This window comes from Corvus cornix, chromosome Z, assembly GCF_000738735.6.
Source record: "Corvus cornix cornix isolate S_Up_H32 chromosome Z, ASM73873v5, whole genome shotgun sequence".
In the NCBI taxonomy this organism is placed as follows: domain Eukaryota; kingdom Metazoa; phylum Chordata; class Aves; order Passeriformes; family Corvidae; genus Corvus; species Corvus cornix.
Window position 1 is genome coordinate 47,561,971 of NC_046357.1, and position 13,670 is coordinate 47,575,640.

At 41.2% G+C, this 13,670-nt stretch overlaps 1 protein-coding gene across 4 annotated transcripts in view; it reads right to left on the minus strand.

The window, feature by feature from the left end:
- The window catches only part of SNX24 (sorting nexin 24), an 89,018-nt gene extending 78,139 nt beyond the window's left edge, over positions 1-10,879 (minus strand). For 2 of the 4 annotated variants that reach the window (XR_005603844.1, XM_039567161.1), the window contains exon 1: positions 10,746-10,879. Coding sequence is in view for 2 of the 4 variants with exons in the window: in XM_039567161.1 (XP_039423095.1) it covers positions 10,746-10,805 (60 nt within the window). In the remaining 2 variants the exon portion in view is untranslated. The other 2 variants (XM_039567163.1, XM_039567162.1) reach the window with 2 other exon arrangements.
- Between the last annotated feature and the right edge of the window lie 2,791 nt (positions 10,880-13,670).

The window sequence follows — 13,670 nt, forward strand, 5'->3', positions numbered from 1 at the left end:
AGTTCTGAATGTGCAGCATGTTACCAGTTCTTTCCTAGATACCAAACACACTTCAAAACTAACATTTTCTGTATCAGTTCACAAAATGTATTATTTAAACACTTAGCCAATTAGGAAAGTTTTGTGTTAGTGGTATTATCCTGGCCACTGCATTCAAAGATAGTAATGACAACATTCACACTTAACAAAAAAAAAAAAAAAAAAAAAAAAAAAAAAAAAAAAAAAAAGCAGTGACTTTCATGGTTTAAGCAACTAACTTCTAGTCATCTTTTCTTAGTTTACAGAACAATTTATTTCAGAAGAAGTTTCTTTCTTTCTCCCACCGGTTAGACAAAATAAAATCACTCTTTTAATTTAGAGTTCCATACTACAAACCAGACGGTACCAGGTTTTTTCACCCTTAAAACTACATTTAGAGGTTTTTTAAGCTGAAATTAGATACAAACCAGGAAAGCGAATATTCAAATATGAAGACTAAATGCATGTAGAGAAAAAATTATTCTACCAAGAACCTTAAAACTGTTTCTGGTCCCCATTATCACATTCGCCTTATTTCCCAGACAAATATATAGTAGCAAGTAGGTACCAAAAGATAAAATGTTAAAAGAATTCTTACCTGCAAGTGCTGAACTTTTTACAAAGTATATTTTCCTACTCTGCCTCTAATTCTGGCCACCATAAGAACTGGCTTGAGAGAAAAAAATTACTATCTGCAATAACATTCTCATCAAGTTCTTACTGAATTGTTTTAAAACACTCATAAAAATATTCTTTTCCTCATCCCAAATGTCAATAAGAATTCACGGCAAAACTTGGATGTCTGATATTGAAACATTTCTGACAAGGGAAGGTAAAACCAAAATTAGCAACAGATTTTGATAGAGAGGACAAATACGAAAAAGAAATTTTAAATTTAAAAAAAGAAACAAAAACAACAAAACCCACAAAAAAACCCCTCCAAAAACCCAAACAACAAACAAACAAAAACCAAACCAACCAAATGAAACAACAAAGACACCCACCCCAAACTCAGCCATACTTCAGAATCTACTTGAGCTTTCTAGTCACCGCATCAGAGGAAATGGTGCAAAGATGCCATTCCTACCAATCATATCCCCATTCTGAGGACTCAGCAAAAGGAAAGGCCTTCGGCATTTTCTATTCAACACCAAAAATAAATGTTTTCAGTAATTACTGACTTTTTATGCTCCCTTGCTAGAACATAAACCCAGAAGGGATGTCTTTGGCTTTTAGTGGGCGAATGAATCTCTAATTAGAAACCAGCTATCACATGTTCTCAAACTTGTTTGTAAGAATAGAAGCATTTTGAAGTTTTATAGGGAGTATGTCATCACAGGAGATAATTTTTCTTAGAATTTGGAACAAATCAGTAGAATAATAGGCTAATAGGTTTACTGATTCTATAATGGCATAACTTTCAAATCCAATGTTGGTTTGCAATTTTTTCCTAAATATCTATTTCTTCACATATTTAAAGCAAAGCTAATATTTTTATTACATTCCCCAACATTATCATAAATGTACTAGTCCGTTAATTAGTTATTAAACTGAAGACAGTTCCATTTTTTTTTCCCACATCATAAAGGAACAAGAAAGTCAGATTGTAATTACCATCACAGCTCAACTGCAAGGAGGACACATGATCAGGGAGTCCTATTCCTGGTAAGAGTCTGATTACTCAATAAAGAGTAGAGAAGTGAATCTATACACAAAGAAAGAGTCCTGTTCAAAACCAGAAGTGACGGCAGTTAGCTGAAGTATGTATTTCTCAACACATATGGTCCTTTTTCATAAAAGCAGTGTATTGTAATCAATGCAGGCTTGCTGTTGAACAATTGATTATTTCACTACCTCATCAAGACTTTGTTTGCCCTTTTGTAAAAGATTATAAGGAAAGCTTTAGATTTCATTATTTTCCAATCTGAAGATACTGCAGCACTTGAATACCTTCTGCTCTGGTATAAAACGGGGATCCATTTTTTAAAAAGTGAATCAATTACAGGAGAGACAAGAAATATAAAAAATAAACTAATGAAGTTTGGTAATTCTTATCTTACAATTTTCAAGGTAACCTAGTGGGAGAGAAGACTTTCACAGAAGTTTTATGCTCTTTTCATTCTGTTAAAGAATTAAGTACTCAAATAGTAAGAATACCTTTTTGGATATTCAATGCTTTTCACAGCATCTCATCAGGCAAACAACTATTATCAAATGTAGGCAACCCCTTTCAAGAGTGATTTTTGAAACTGTGTAGCATGTACATTATTCCGCAACTGTCTCATAGAGGCCCAGGACTTAACCGGGACCCACAAAGACTGTGACATCTAAATAAATAATGTATTAGATGTAGGTTGCAGTGGAGGTTTGGCTGTCACTTCTCATAAATTATTTACTGTAGTAAGTACCCTACACTAAGGGCAAATTCAACACCCAAAATCATCTTCTCAGATTTCCTATTTATATGCTCTTAGAACTGAAGGTTTTTTTGAACGGGAGGTGGAGCTCTCACTGCACCAACAGAGGAGGAATGAGAAGAAACATTGTTTTGAACCTGGCTTGGACATGGTGCTCCTTACTCATGGTATGCTCCTTCTGTCTCATCTTATTTCAATGCCTGAAAGTATCCAAGCCTGACTGCTGTGCCTCATATACTTTATTTAAAAAAAAAATAAAACACAAAACAAACAACAACAACAAAAACAAAAACCAACCCTACAATATTTACTGGTTTATGAAATGTGAAATTTATAACATAATATATAGGTTGAAATAATAACTTTAAAAAGACTGTTCACAGGAAGAGGGTATTCATACTCTGGCTGCAAGACTTTTATCATCAGGACATCTCAGAATAAGTTTATTAATGGACTACATACACTTGTCCTTTCATTTTCTATTAAAAATACAATGCTGCTTTGAAACGGCATGACAACACTTTTGTTTTGTCATCAAAATCCTCTTACAGAATGCTCTCCAAAATGTTATTTTAATCTTCCCCAAGCCACAAAAATTTCAGGCTTATAGAAAACAGAACATGAAAAGTTGATACAAATCCTCATATAATTCCTGTAAACACAAAAAAATAATGGCTACTGATAGTAAGACTATGCAGAATACAGTAGCTCAAAAGCCTCCATTAGCACACTTCCATGGTGCATACCTAAACCAAGTACTTCTACTGTACCCAAATGCAGCACTGAAGTTATCCCACCAACCACTCTACACAGAAGCACCTCTTAGGTCTCATATACTGAAATGACAAGATAACTTAATAAATTACATAACAATGCTGACTAATTATCAATTAAACCTGGAATGAATGACATCAAGCACTAAAAAATTCAAAGACCAGTTAAAATTGCATTGCAGTAAGAAAAAAGGAGAAATCTATTACATCTTCCCTCATGTTGCATTTTAAAGCCTGGTGTGTTCTCACTCCTGGCTAGTGAAGAATGTACAGAAGATTAACATTATCTTTGTTGAAAAGATTTACAATTATCATGACTTGACACTATCTGGGAACATCACCAGAAGTAGTTAAGCATTAATCTTCTGATGAAATTATTCCGCTGATAGTATTACATTATTAACAAAACTTTGCCGCCAATACCTCTCAAAGATACAATTCAAATATATCTTTATTGTGATGCAAGTCTGAATGCCCTGCTACCTCCAATCATTCTGAAAATGTAAGTTCCTCATTAAAACCGCAAACCAGTAGATACTGTGAGAGGAATGGATAATGGATGCTTTGCAGTTGTAGTGTACTGATAGAAAGTGTCAACTTTTGGTCTTTCAGGTGAAAATTGACAGAGGTAATCATGCTGCTGCTTCTATATTCAACTGTTGACCCTTCCATTGCAAATAAAGCAAAAGGTATTTCCTGCTCAGAGAAATCTTACATGGCCCTTTCCATTAAGATTGCATGACTGTGAATCAGGGGGCCTTCGACCAATTGCACAGCAACTGGAGATCACCAGAGATACACGTCTCTGTCTGATCTGTCCACAGCTCCAACTGATCGCTACATACAAATTCAGCCAGTTTTCACTTTGGTTTTACTTCTTCCTGGTTTCTGCCTTAGCTGCCATCATGTGCACTGCAAAATTCTTTGTGTCTTACTTTACGCTCCTCAGGTTCCCACTGCATACCAAGTGGTTAGTTTCATATCACTGACAAAGTCTGTCAAACAGGAAAACTGACTTGAGGAAAGAAATTTAATTGTCACTGCTGACAAATGCACAAGTTACCCCCTGAAAAAAAAAAGAAAAAGAAGTATTTTTAGTAGCAGCAATCTGGCTTAAATTATCAAGTCTGTTTCCTCCACTAACACATGCACCTTCATTGGAACTTCAAACCCACAAAAAGCAATGATCAAAACAGCATTTTTCTGAAATCACAAAATCACTGACATCTGTAAAATTATCTTTTATCATCTTCACCATTCCTGTAGGAGAGAAATGCATCTGTACAGACCTACTCTGACACCCTTGTAGAGCAGAACATTTGAAAATCCTCTATGAAGACACTGAGATTGTAAAAAGCTCTAATTAGACCTAATAGATATAATACTTCTGTTGAACTTCATTGAACTTGGAGTAACTGGTGTGTCACTGATTTCAACAGTACTTGTGACACAAGGTTAATAAATGGTGGGCTTATAAAAGCTTGGCTGGTAAGCAAGTAGTCTTCACCCTGGCAGATTTCATACTCAAGGCACTCAAAATCTGTTCAGAATTTTTTAAAACTACCAAGTTTACACAGTCTAGAAAAGTGAAAGCAAAAGTGCTAGAACAGTAATGCTTTGAAATCTTTTTATGTAAACTCACAATTACTCCCTCCAGGCTTTGTAATCATGAAACTTATAAACAGTCCCCCTTTATAACTTGCTATTGTGGTTTATTCTAGGTCTTCATGGAAGAACTACTAAAAACTCCCCTTCTTGACTCTGTGTACATTTATATTAACAGCAAAGAATAGTAAAATACATAAACTATACCAAACCTTAGATCTTTGTGGTTTTATACTTCCACAAACAGAAGTATAGCCTTGTAATTAAACTGCTGCTTCTATGGAGGTAAAGCCTATGGACTTTCAAAAAACCCACATTAGTTTATGATCTTACATGTCAGATCTTGCTTCTACATTTGCAACTCCAGGAGCAATTTGGAGAGTAGTATTGGAAGTGTTAATTAAAAATGCAGTAAGCACTTGTGTCAGTCAAGTATGCCCTCTGCTCTACAACACATTTAAATGTATGTCACCTTGACCTGCAATACACCACTGTAAAATTTTTTTGGTCAATATAAATCAAATGTACACTAATTTATTCAGTAAGTTTCCTGGGATCTGAATCAACATTAGAAATCTAACTAGTATTTATTATTCTGTTATTGACAAAGGGAGCATATTTAAATGACAACAAGAACACGTGGATGTCATTTCGAAGTTGAATTGTTCTCTAGGGACATCCTTAGTAAGCGCCTACATTTAAAGGTCATTCACTGCCAAATTATGAACAACTGTTGCATTTATTAGCACAGGCTCAATAGTTTAGAAGCTAGTGTCATCAATTTAAACTGACAATGAAATTTAATTGTCCACCAGGAAAACTGCCATTTCCCATATTCTGTGTTTCATCATTTTATGTATACTCCAAACAGAACTGGAACAAGTGCAAATTTACTCTGGGGTTTTTGTTTGGCTTTTTTTGTGTGGGGGAGGGGGAAAAAGACTTCCAAGATTTTATACCAGAGGAATAGTGCTTTAGTAAAGCTGAGCTGCTGAAACAAACACTTTTGAAAGAAGTGTGTTTCCCATTTACTTTATTGACAGACCCCAATCTCAAATGTTGCATAATAAGGTTTTACCCTAATTTTTTCTTCTAATCTTTTATCTTCCCCAATATTTTACCTCTCCCCCTTTTTATTTCTTAATTGCACTTTAGTTTTCCCTCTGAAGCTAGAGAGAAGTTTCCACCTTCTATGGCAAGTCATTTTCACCCTCTCCCCAGAAATGATGGATCTCTGCCCATTCCACTTTCCAAGTGCTGCTTAGTCACACCACGGGGAAAAAGAAAATAACCTGAAACAACAGGGTTAAGCTGAAAACAAACCAGTAAGTTGGTAATGAATTCCCATAAAGAAAAGGACAAACATCCCTTTTGTGTCTTTTCTTTCCAGTAAGAACACACAGTAGCAGTCTGCATCCAGGGGAACTGGATTCTGTTCTGCTAAATATAAGGAACCAGAAACACAGGGATGTCAGGAAAGCGTGTAATGGTTGCAATGCAGAGCCACCACAGAGAGGAACAACTCTCCCTTCAGTCTCTCATTTCATGCAGGAGGTCACCACCATCCCTGTTTCTAGCATTGCCATTCGGAGCATTGCCACTCTTGTCAAAAAACCCTTTGTGAGTGCTGCTTCTCTGCAATGGCCCTGGCAGTCACAGTGCAGAAGGCACCCTCTGTAACCCTCTGGAATGTGACTTGGCTGGTGGGCAGTCAGCACATCAGCAATCTTCTATCTGCTTCCATCATCCTTTTCTGCTATTAGTTGCATAACATCTGATAGTTCCTTGTTCCAGCTACTCCAGTCCAACAAAACATTTTAATTTTGAGCAAGTTAGCACTTGCAGGAAATGTAACAGTAAAAAGATCACCTGTGTAAAGTGGTACTCCTGTGATCACAGAATCGTGTAATAGTCTGGGTTGAAAGGCACTTTTAAAGGTTATCTAATCCACCCCCTCCGCAATGAGCAGGGATATAATCTAGATCAGGTTGCTGAGAGCCCCATCCAAACTGCCCTTGAATGTTTCCAGGGCTGGGCCATTTGAAACCTCTCTGGGCAACCTCTGCTGTGTTTCATCACCCTCACTGTAAAACCTGTGTTCCTTAGGTCTGCTCTGAATCTACACTTCTTCTAGTTTAAAAGCACTGCACCTTGTTCTACTGCAACAAGACCTACTAAAAAGCCTATCCCCATCTTACTGAAAGCCCCGTTTATATACTGCAAAAATGGAGCCCTGGAGCCCTCTCTTCTCCAGATTGGACACACAAACTCTCTTAGCCTTTCCTCACTGAAAGAGGAAAGCGGAGGTCTCCATCCCTCTGATCCATTTTTTGTGGCCCTTCTCTGGACTCAATCCAACAGTCCCTCTCTTTCATGTGTTAGGGACCCCAGAGCTGGACATAACAGACCCCTTCCAGGTGGAGTCTCACCAGAGCAGAGCAGAGGGGCAGAATCCCCTCCTTCCCCTTCTGCCCACGCTGCTTTGGATGCAGCCCAGGACATGTTTGGCTTTCTGGGCTGTGAGTGCACATGGCTGGGTCATGTCCAGCCTCTCATCCCCCAGCACCCCCAAGTCCTTCTCAGCATGGCTGCTCTCCATCCCTTCATCCCCCAGGCCTGGATTGATACCGAGGGTGTCTGAACCCAGGTGCAGCACCTTGCACTTGGCCTTTTCGACGCTCATGAAGGTCCCACAGACACACTTCTGGAGCTTGTCCAGGTCCCTCTGGATGGCATCCTGTCTTCAGGAGTGTCACTGCACCGCTCAGCTTGGTGTCATCTGCAAATTTGCTGAGGGTGCACTCAATCCTTTTGTCTATGTCATTAATAAAGGTATTAAATAACACTGGTGCCAGTACAGACCCCTGGTGGCACCACTTGCCACTGATGTCCACTGGGACTCTGAGCCACTGACCACAACCCTCTAGATGTGACCATCCAACCAAATCCTTGTTCATCTAACAGTCCATACACTGAATCCAACTCTCTCTTCAGTTTAGAGAGGAATGTTGGAGGAGACTGTGTTGAAGGCCTTACTGAAGTCCAGATAAATGACATCTGTAGCCCTTCTCTTACCCACTGATGTAGTCACTCCATCACACAAGGCCACCAGGCTGGTCAGGCAGGACTCACCCTTGGTGAAGTCGTGCTGGCTGTCTCAAATCACCTCCCTGGCCTCCATGTGCCTTAGCAGAACTTCTAGGAGATTCTGTCCCATGATCTTCCCAGGCACAGAGGAGAGACTGACAGGTTGGTAGTTCCAAAGGTCCTCCTTTCTATGCTCTTTAAAGATGGGTACTCTTTTTCCCAGTCACCTGGGATTTCACATGACTTTTCAAGTATCATGGAGAGTGTCTTGGCAACTACATCAGCCAATTCCTTCAGGACTCTGGCATGCATCTCATCAGCATCCATAGACTTAGGTAGGTTCTTCATGACCTTTATCATCTCTTACAGTAGGGAAGCAACTTACTTCCCCATTCCCTGCCTTGCAGTCCATCCACTTGAGAAGTGTGGGAAAAGAGACTGCAAGTGAAGACTGAACCAAAAAAAGTTAAGTAGCTCAGCCTTTTCTTGTCCATTGTTACCAGTTTGCCAGTAGTGTTCATTGGGAGTACACCTTCTTTGACCTTTCTCATCAAACTGTTTTAAATGTTAATACTGTAAAGCTGATGATGAAAACCAACTTGAAGTGAATTGCCTGTATAAGTTCATAGCCAATACAGAACAATGGTAAGCTTTTGTTAACCTCAGTTTCACTGGAAGGAGGACATATAGTGAACCCCTTTGAATTTCTGTGCTTGGAACAATACTTATCCAAATTATTTAGCAATATAACAAATTCACGATTACATTGGCATAAGCTTTCCTCATGCATAGTCCATAACCTCCTTAAAACATAAAGGAAAGACACAATGTTATTATCAGAACAGTTTTCCATATCCTCTCCTACAAGCATGCCTGACCCAGACAAACTTCAGCAACAATTCCTTGTACAGTTTCATGGTCAACATAAAGCATGATCATTTTTGTATGCAAAACAGTACAGAATCTGACTGAAATGGCAAAATAATCATGCAGGAAAAACTACCAAAGTCTGTTGAACTACAGCAACTTTCAGATCCATGAGACTGACTCATCACCACTAAATGACTCAAGAGGAAAAGTGCTGTAACAATCAACAGTGTTGTAATATCATTTTCTTGAAAGACTTCTAGAAACATATAGTTACATTTCTGACTTCTTTGAACCTTACACAGCTTAACATTTATGAAATTTAAAAAACCTGAATGAATCCTCTAGATAGCAGGAGTCACAGACAGAATTACATTTAAAGAAATAGAAACTCACTAAAAGCAAATACTAAAAATAAGCATTACTTTGAAAAATCCTATTTGTGTAATATGAAAATCTTAGCAATCACTCTGTCATTTCAACTAAGCTGCTCAACTAGGACATGGTAGGATCAGCCTGTGCTATTGTAATCACACTCAGTCAAAATGTTCTAAAGCCAAGTCCCCAGAATCACACAGGTGTCTTGTAGGAAGTCACTTACATTTAAGTTCACCCAAGAGGCAGAAATATTAATGCTGCTACAGTCCCACATTAATACATCTAAAGTGGTTTATCTTTTGCAAGGCCTGCAAACACTTACTAGTAGTGAGGACCAAATAATATACAGCATTAAGCATCAGGAAGATGAACTTGCTTCATGAAACTATGCCTACATGGATTAATCTTCTAAATGTTCCACAGGATTCAATTTTTCTTCTGGTATTTCTTATGAGGTCTGAGCTACTAAATGAATATATTTAATAAAAGAAGCAAGCTTTGAATATCCACTTTCACACAAATACCTTGGGATTTGGTCCACCTGTCTCCACCCAGCAACATGTGAAAGTGTTACAGTCCAACAGTTTTGTGGGATGAGAAAACTATTGGGAACAAAAAAGACTTCTAAAAACTGGGCAGACTAACTTGCCTGTTCATGGAGGGTCAACTATACAGCAGGCTACCCAGGATAGTGTCCAGGAAGGTTTTGAGAGCCCGCAAGGATGGAGATTTCACAGTCCTCCGTGCAGCCCATGCCAGTACTTGACCACCCTCATGATAACGAACCAGTCTTGTCTTATGTTTAAAGGGCGTTCCCTGCGTTCTGATGTTTGCCCACTGCCACCTCTCCTGTCACTGGGCACCAAAACAAAGAGTCTGGCCCCCTCATTCTCTCCATTCAGATCATCCGTACACCTTGAAGAGATGCCCCTGCCCCTTCTCTTCTTCAGGATTAGCAGTCCCAGGTCTCTCACCCTTTCCACATGCAAGAGACACTCCAGTCCTTTCACCGTGTTTCGTCCTGCACTGGACTCACTCCAGCTTCTGTTCTGGGCAGCCCAGACCTAGACCCAGCATGTGCTTCTCCAGCAGGGCCGAGCGGCAAGGGAGCAGCTGCCTCTCCTCCCTTGCTGGTCACGCTGCACCAGCCGCTGTCGCTGCTGCCCCACAGAATAGAACTCTTGTGGTGTAGCAGGCGTCTGACGGGCTGAGACCAGCCTTCCTGTGCCGAGAGGGGCAGGGCAGGGATGGTCGGCGCTGGACAGGGCAAGGTTGGGCTCGGAAAGGTCGGCCTGGACAAGAAGGGCAAGGCTGGGACGGCTATACAGGGCAGGGACGGGCAGGGCTAGTCAGAGCAAAGCTGGACAGGGCAGGGCGGAGCACAGCAGGGCTGGGGAGAATAGGGCAAGGCTGGGCAGAGCTGGACAGGGCTGGCAGGGCAAGGACGGGCTGCGCTGGGCAGCTCAGGGCTGGCCTGGGCAGGGAGGGGAGGACGGCCCCGGCACGCTGATGCCTACCGGGAGCCCCAGCGCAGCCCCCGCTGGCCGCCGCCACATGGCCGCCCCGAGGCGCGGGCGTGCCCCGCCCCGGCGCACCTCACCGTGTACCCCCGCTCCAGCTCGCTCTCCTCGTATCGGAAGGACGGGATGAACACCTCCATGCCGGGTCCCCTCAGCGCGGCGGCGCCGCCGCCATCTGAGCGCCGGTCACGTGACCCTCAAACACGTGACAGAAGCGGGGCGGGACCCGCGCTCGGCCCCGCCCCCCGCGCCCCCTCACGCTGCCGGGATGAGGCGGGAGCTGCTGCTTCTGGAAAAAACGTGGTTTAAAACAAACGGTGTTTGACAGCGCCGGCTTTTGGTACAGCCAGAGCTGCAGCGCTACTGCGTAGCACAGAAAAAAAGGGAGGGGGAAAGAATTAGCCTCCAAACGGATGAATTTATCCAGTCCTGAATTCACACCACAGCTCAAACTTGAATCACAAAATTGCTGGGGTTGGAAGAGACCTCCAGAGCTCATCCCCACCAACCCCATGCCAAAGCAGGGTCACCGAGAGCAGTTGGCACAGGAACACATCCAGATGGGTTTTGAGAGAGGAAGACTCCAGACCCTTCCTGGGCAGCCTGTTCCAGTGCTCTGCCACCCTCAGTGTAAAGTTCTTCTTCAGGCTGAGGTGGAATTTCTGGTGGTTTACTTTATGGCCATTATTCCCCATACTATTGCTGAGCACTACTGAAAAGAGTCTGGCACCATCCTCTTGGCACTTGCCTTTGAGATATTTGTGTGCATTCTTGAGTTCTCTCAGTCTTCTCCAGACTAAACAGGCCCAGCTCCTACAGTCTCCCCTCATAAGAGGAATGCTCCAGATCCCTCATCATCTTTGTGACCTCCACTGGACCCTTTCCAGTAGTACCTTGTCTCTCTTGTACCAAAGCCAGAATTAAACACAAGACTCCAGATGTGGCATCACTGGAGCTCCCTCCACCTGCTGGCCACACTCTTCCCGATGCACCCCAGGACACCACTGGCACCACAAGGGCACTGCCAGCTCATGATCAACCTGTGATCCATGAAAACTCCCAGGTGCTTCTCCACAGAGCTGCTCTCCAGTAGGTCAGCCCCTGACTTGGGGTTATTCCTCCCCAGGTGCAGGACCCTACACTTGCCCTTATTGAACCCCCTACGGTTCCTCACCACCCAACTCCCCAGCCTATCAAGATGCCACTGAATGGCAGCACAGCCTTCTGTCATGACCATGTTGGTCAACAAACAAATCAGCACCTTTCATAGCGCCTGTTGTGAACAGACATGAAATTAAGAGGAAAAAAATAAAAGCAGCGCTAAGGAAAGTTGCCTGTGTTGTGTGTGTTCCCAAGAAGCCACCTCTTAACTTTGCTATTTAGCAGAGAAAACCATACCATTTCAGAGAAGTGTAGATGATTTCTGGCCACTGGAGAAATTAAATAATACTTCTCACACTCCAAAATAAGCAGCTGTTTTCATGGCTTGAAGAGTAATGGCAGCAGAAACAGAAAGTGTAATATCAAGTGCATTTAAGAGGCCATGCTGTTGGCACAGGCAAATGCTTTGACCTCACGAAAACTTGCTAACTCCAAGTTTCAAACCATTTGGAAGCACTGCAAAATGACAACAAACTGCCTCTATATTAGATGGTCATATCTTAAAACTCACCCTGTGAGTCTGAAGAGGCACTACCTGAGACAACCTCACACTCTCACTGATCTTCTTAGCTACCATGATAAATCCATGAGTACAGAGGGTTTGATCTTGCATAAGTGGATTCAGGTATAAAAACATACCTCAAAAGTGGACAGAAAACCAATTTTTCTGATGTCTGTGGTTATGCTATCAGCTTTTTGAAATTTCTTTTGAAAACTAGTTTCATTCTAGATTAATGGCACTGGGGAGGGAGAGGGGAACATTACAAGCTCCTTTTCCCTCAATTTCTCTTTATTTTACTGAAAGGTAAATTTAATTATATTTTGCTCTAAGCAAAGACCTGTGACCTTGAAGGATTCAATACAAGATAGACATCATTTGACTTAAACCAAGAAGACTAAAGCAAACTAACACTAGTTTACTTTGCTAAACTAAAGCGAAGTAACAAACCAAAATTTAAAAAAAATTACCTGAAATCAAAGCCAGATAATCCTCAGGCATCTGTTTTTGCACAACACTGCTCCTCCAGTATCCTCAACTGCTGACAACCAGCAGGACAGTGCCAGCACAGCTGTGTGGTAGTGGTGACGAGCAGTGTTTCCAGCCCCTATGTGCTCTCCACCATGTCCGTGGACTGAAAGGTGTGTATAGAAATCCCATTCCCCCACAAAGCACCCTCTGCTTTGTGGTAAATCCCAAGGAAAGACTAGCCATATAGTAAGAGCCTTATCACTCTAGTAAATGTTGGCATACTATTTAGTAATTACCATGCTATTATTACTGTTATTTTTTTGTTAAGAATCCAGTCTTTAGGTGTAGTTCTTCCTCCAATACAAAACAGAGGGATAACTCTTAGGATACCACTTGTGCCATAAAGCATTTATGCTGAGAAGTCAGTAGAAGAATTTCATAGGAGCAGTGTTTGTGGCTGTTTGCAACCTAATAAGCAATAATTTCAAAAAGTTACTTTTTTCCTTAATAACATGTAACTTATTAAGAAAGAAAAGTTTTGGACATTAATCTAGTTTCAAATTCAATAGAATGTAATGGAACTTTTGACTGTGCATCAGCCAAGAGGAACAAGGAAGATTACATGGTGAGCTGAATTCAAATACGTCAATATGTTTTAGAATGTTAAATACTTAATTTACACAATATATCATCATTAGTTGGCTAATCTTTAAAGTTACATCTGAAGAAAAAAAAAGGATTTCTCCCCATGGCTGGCTGGCCAAGGATTGTCTTTCTGTCTGATACACTGAAGATCAAAAATTTAAGAAACATTAGTTCATAGAATACTATCAAAGTGTGCTCAAAACTATCTAGGATTCTGGTCTTTGAAAGC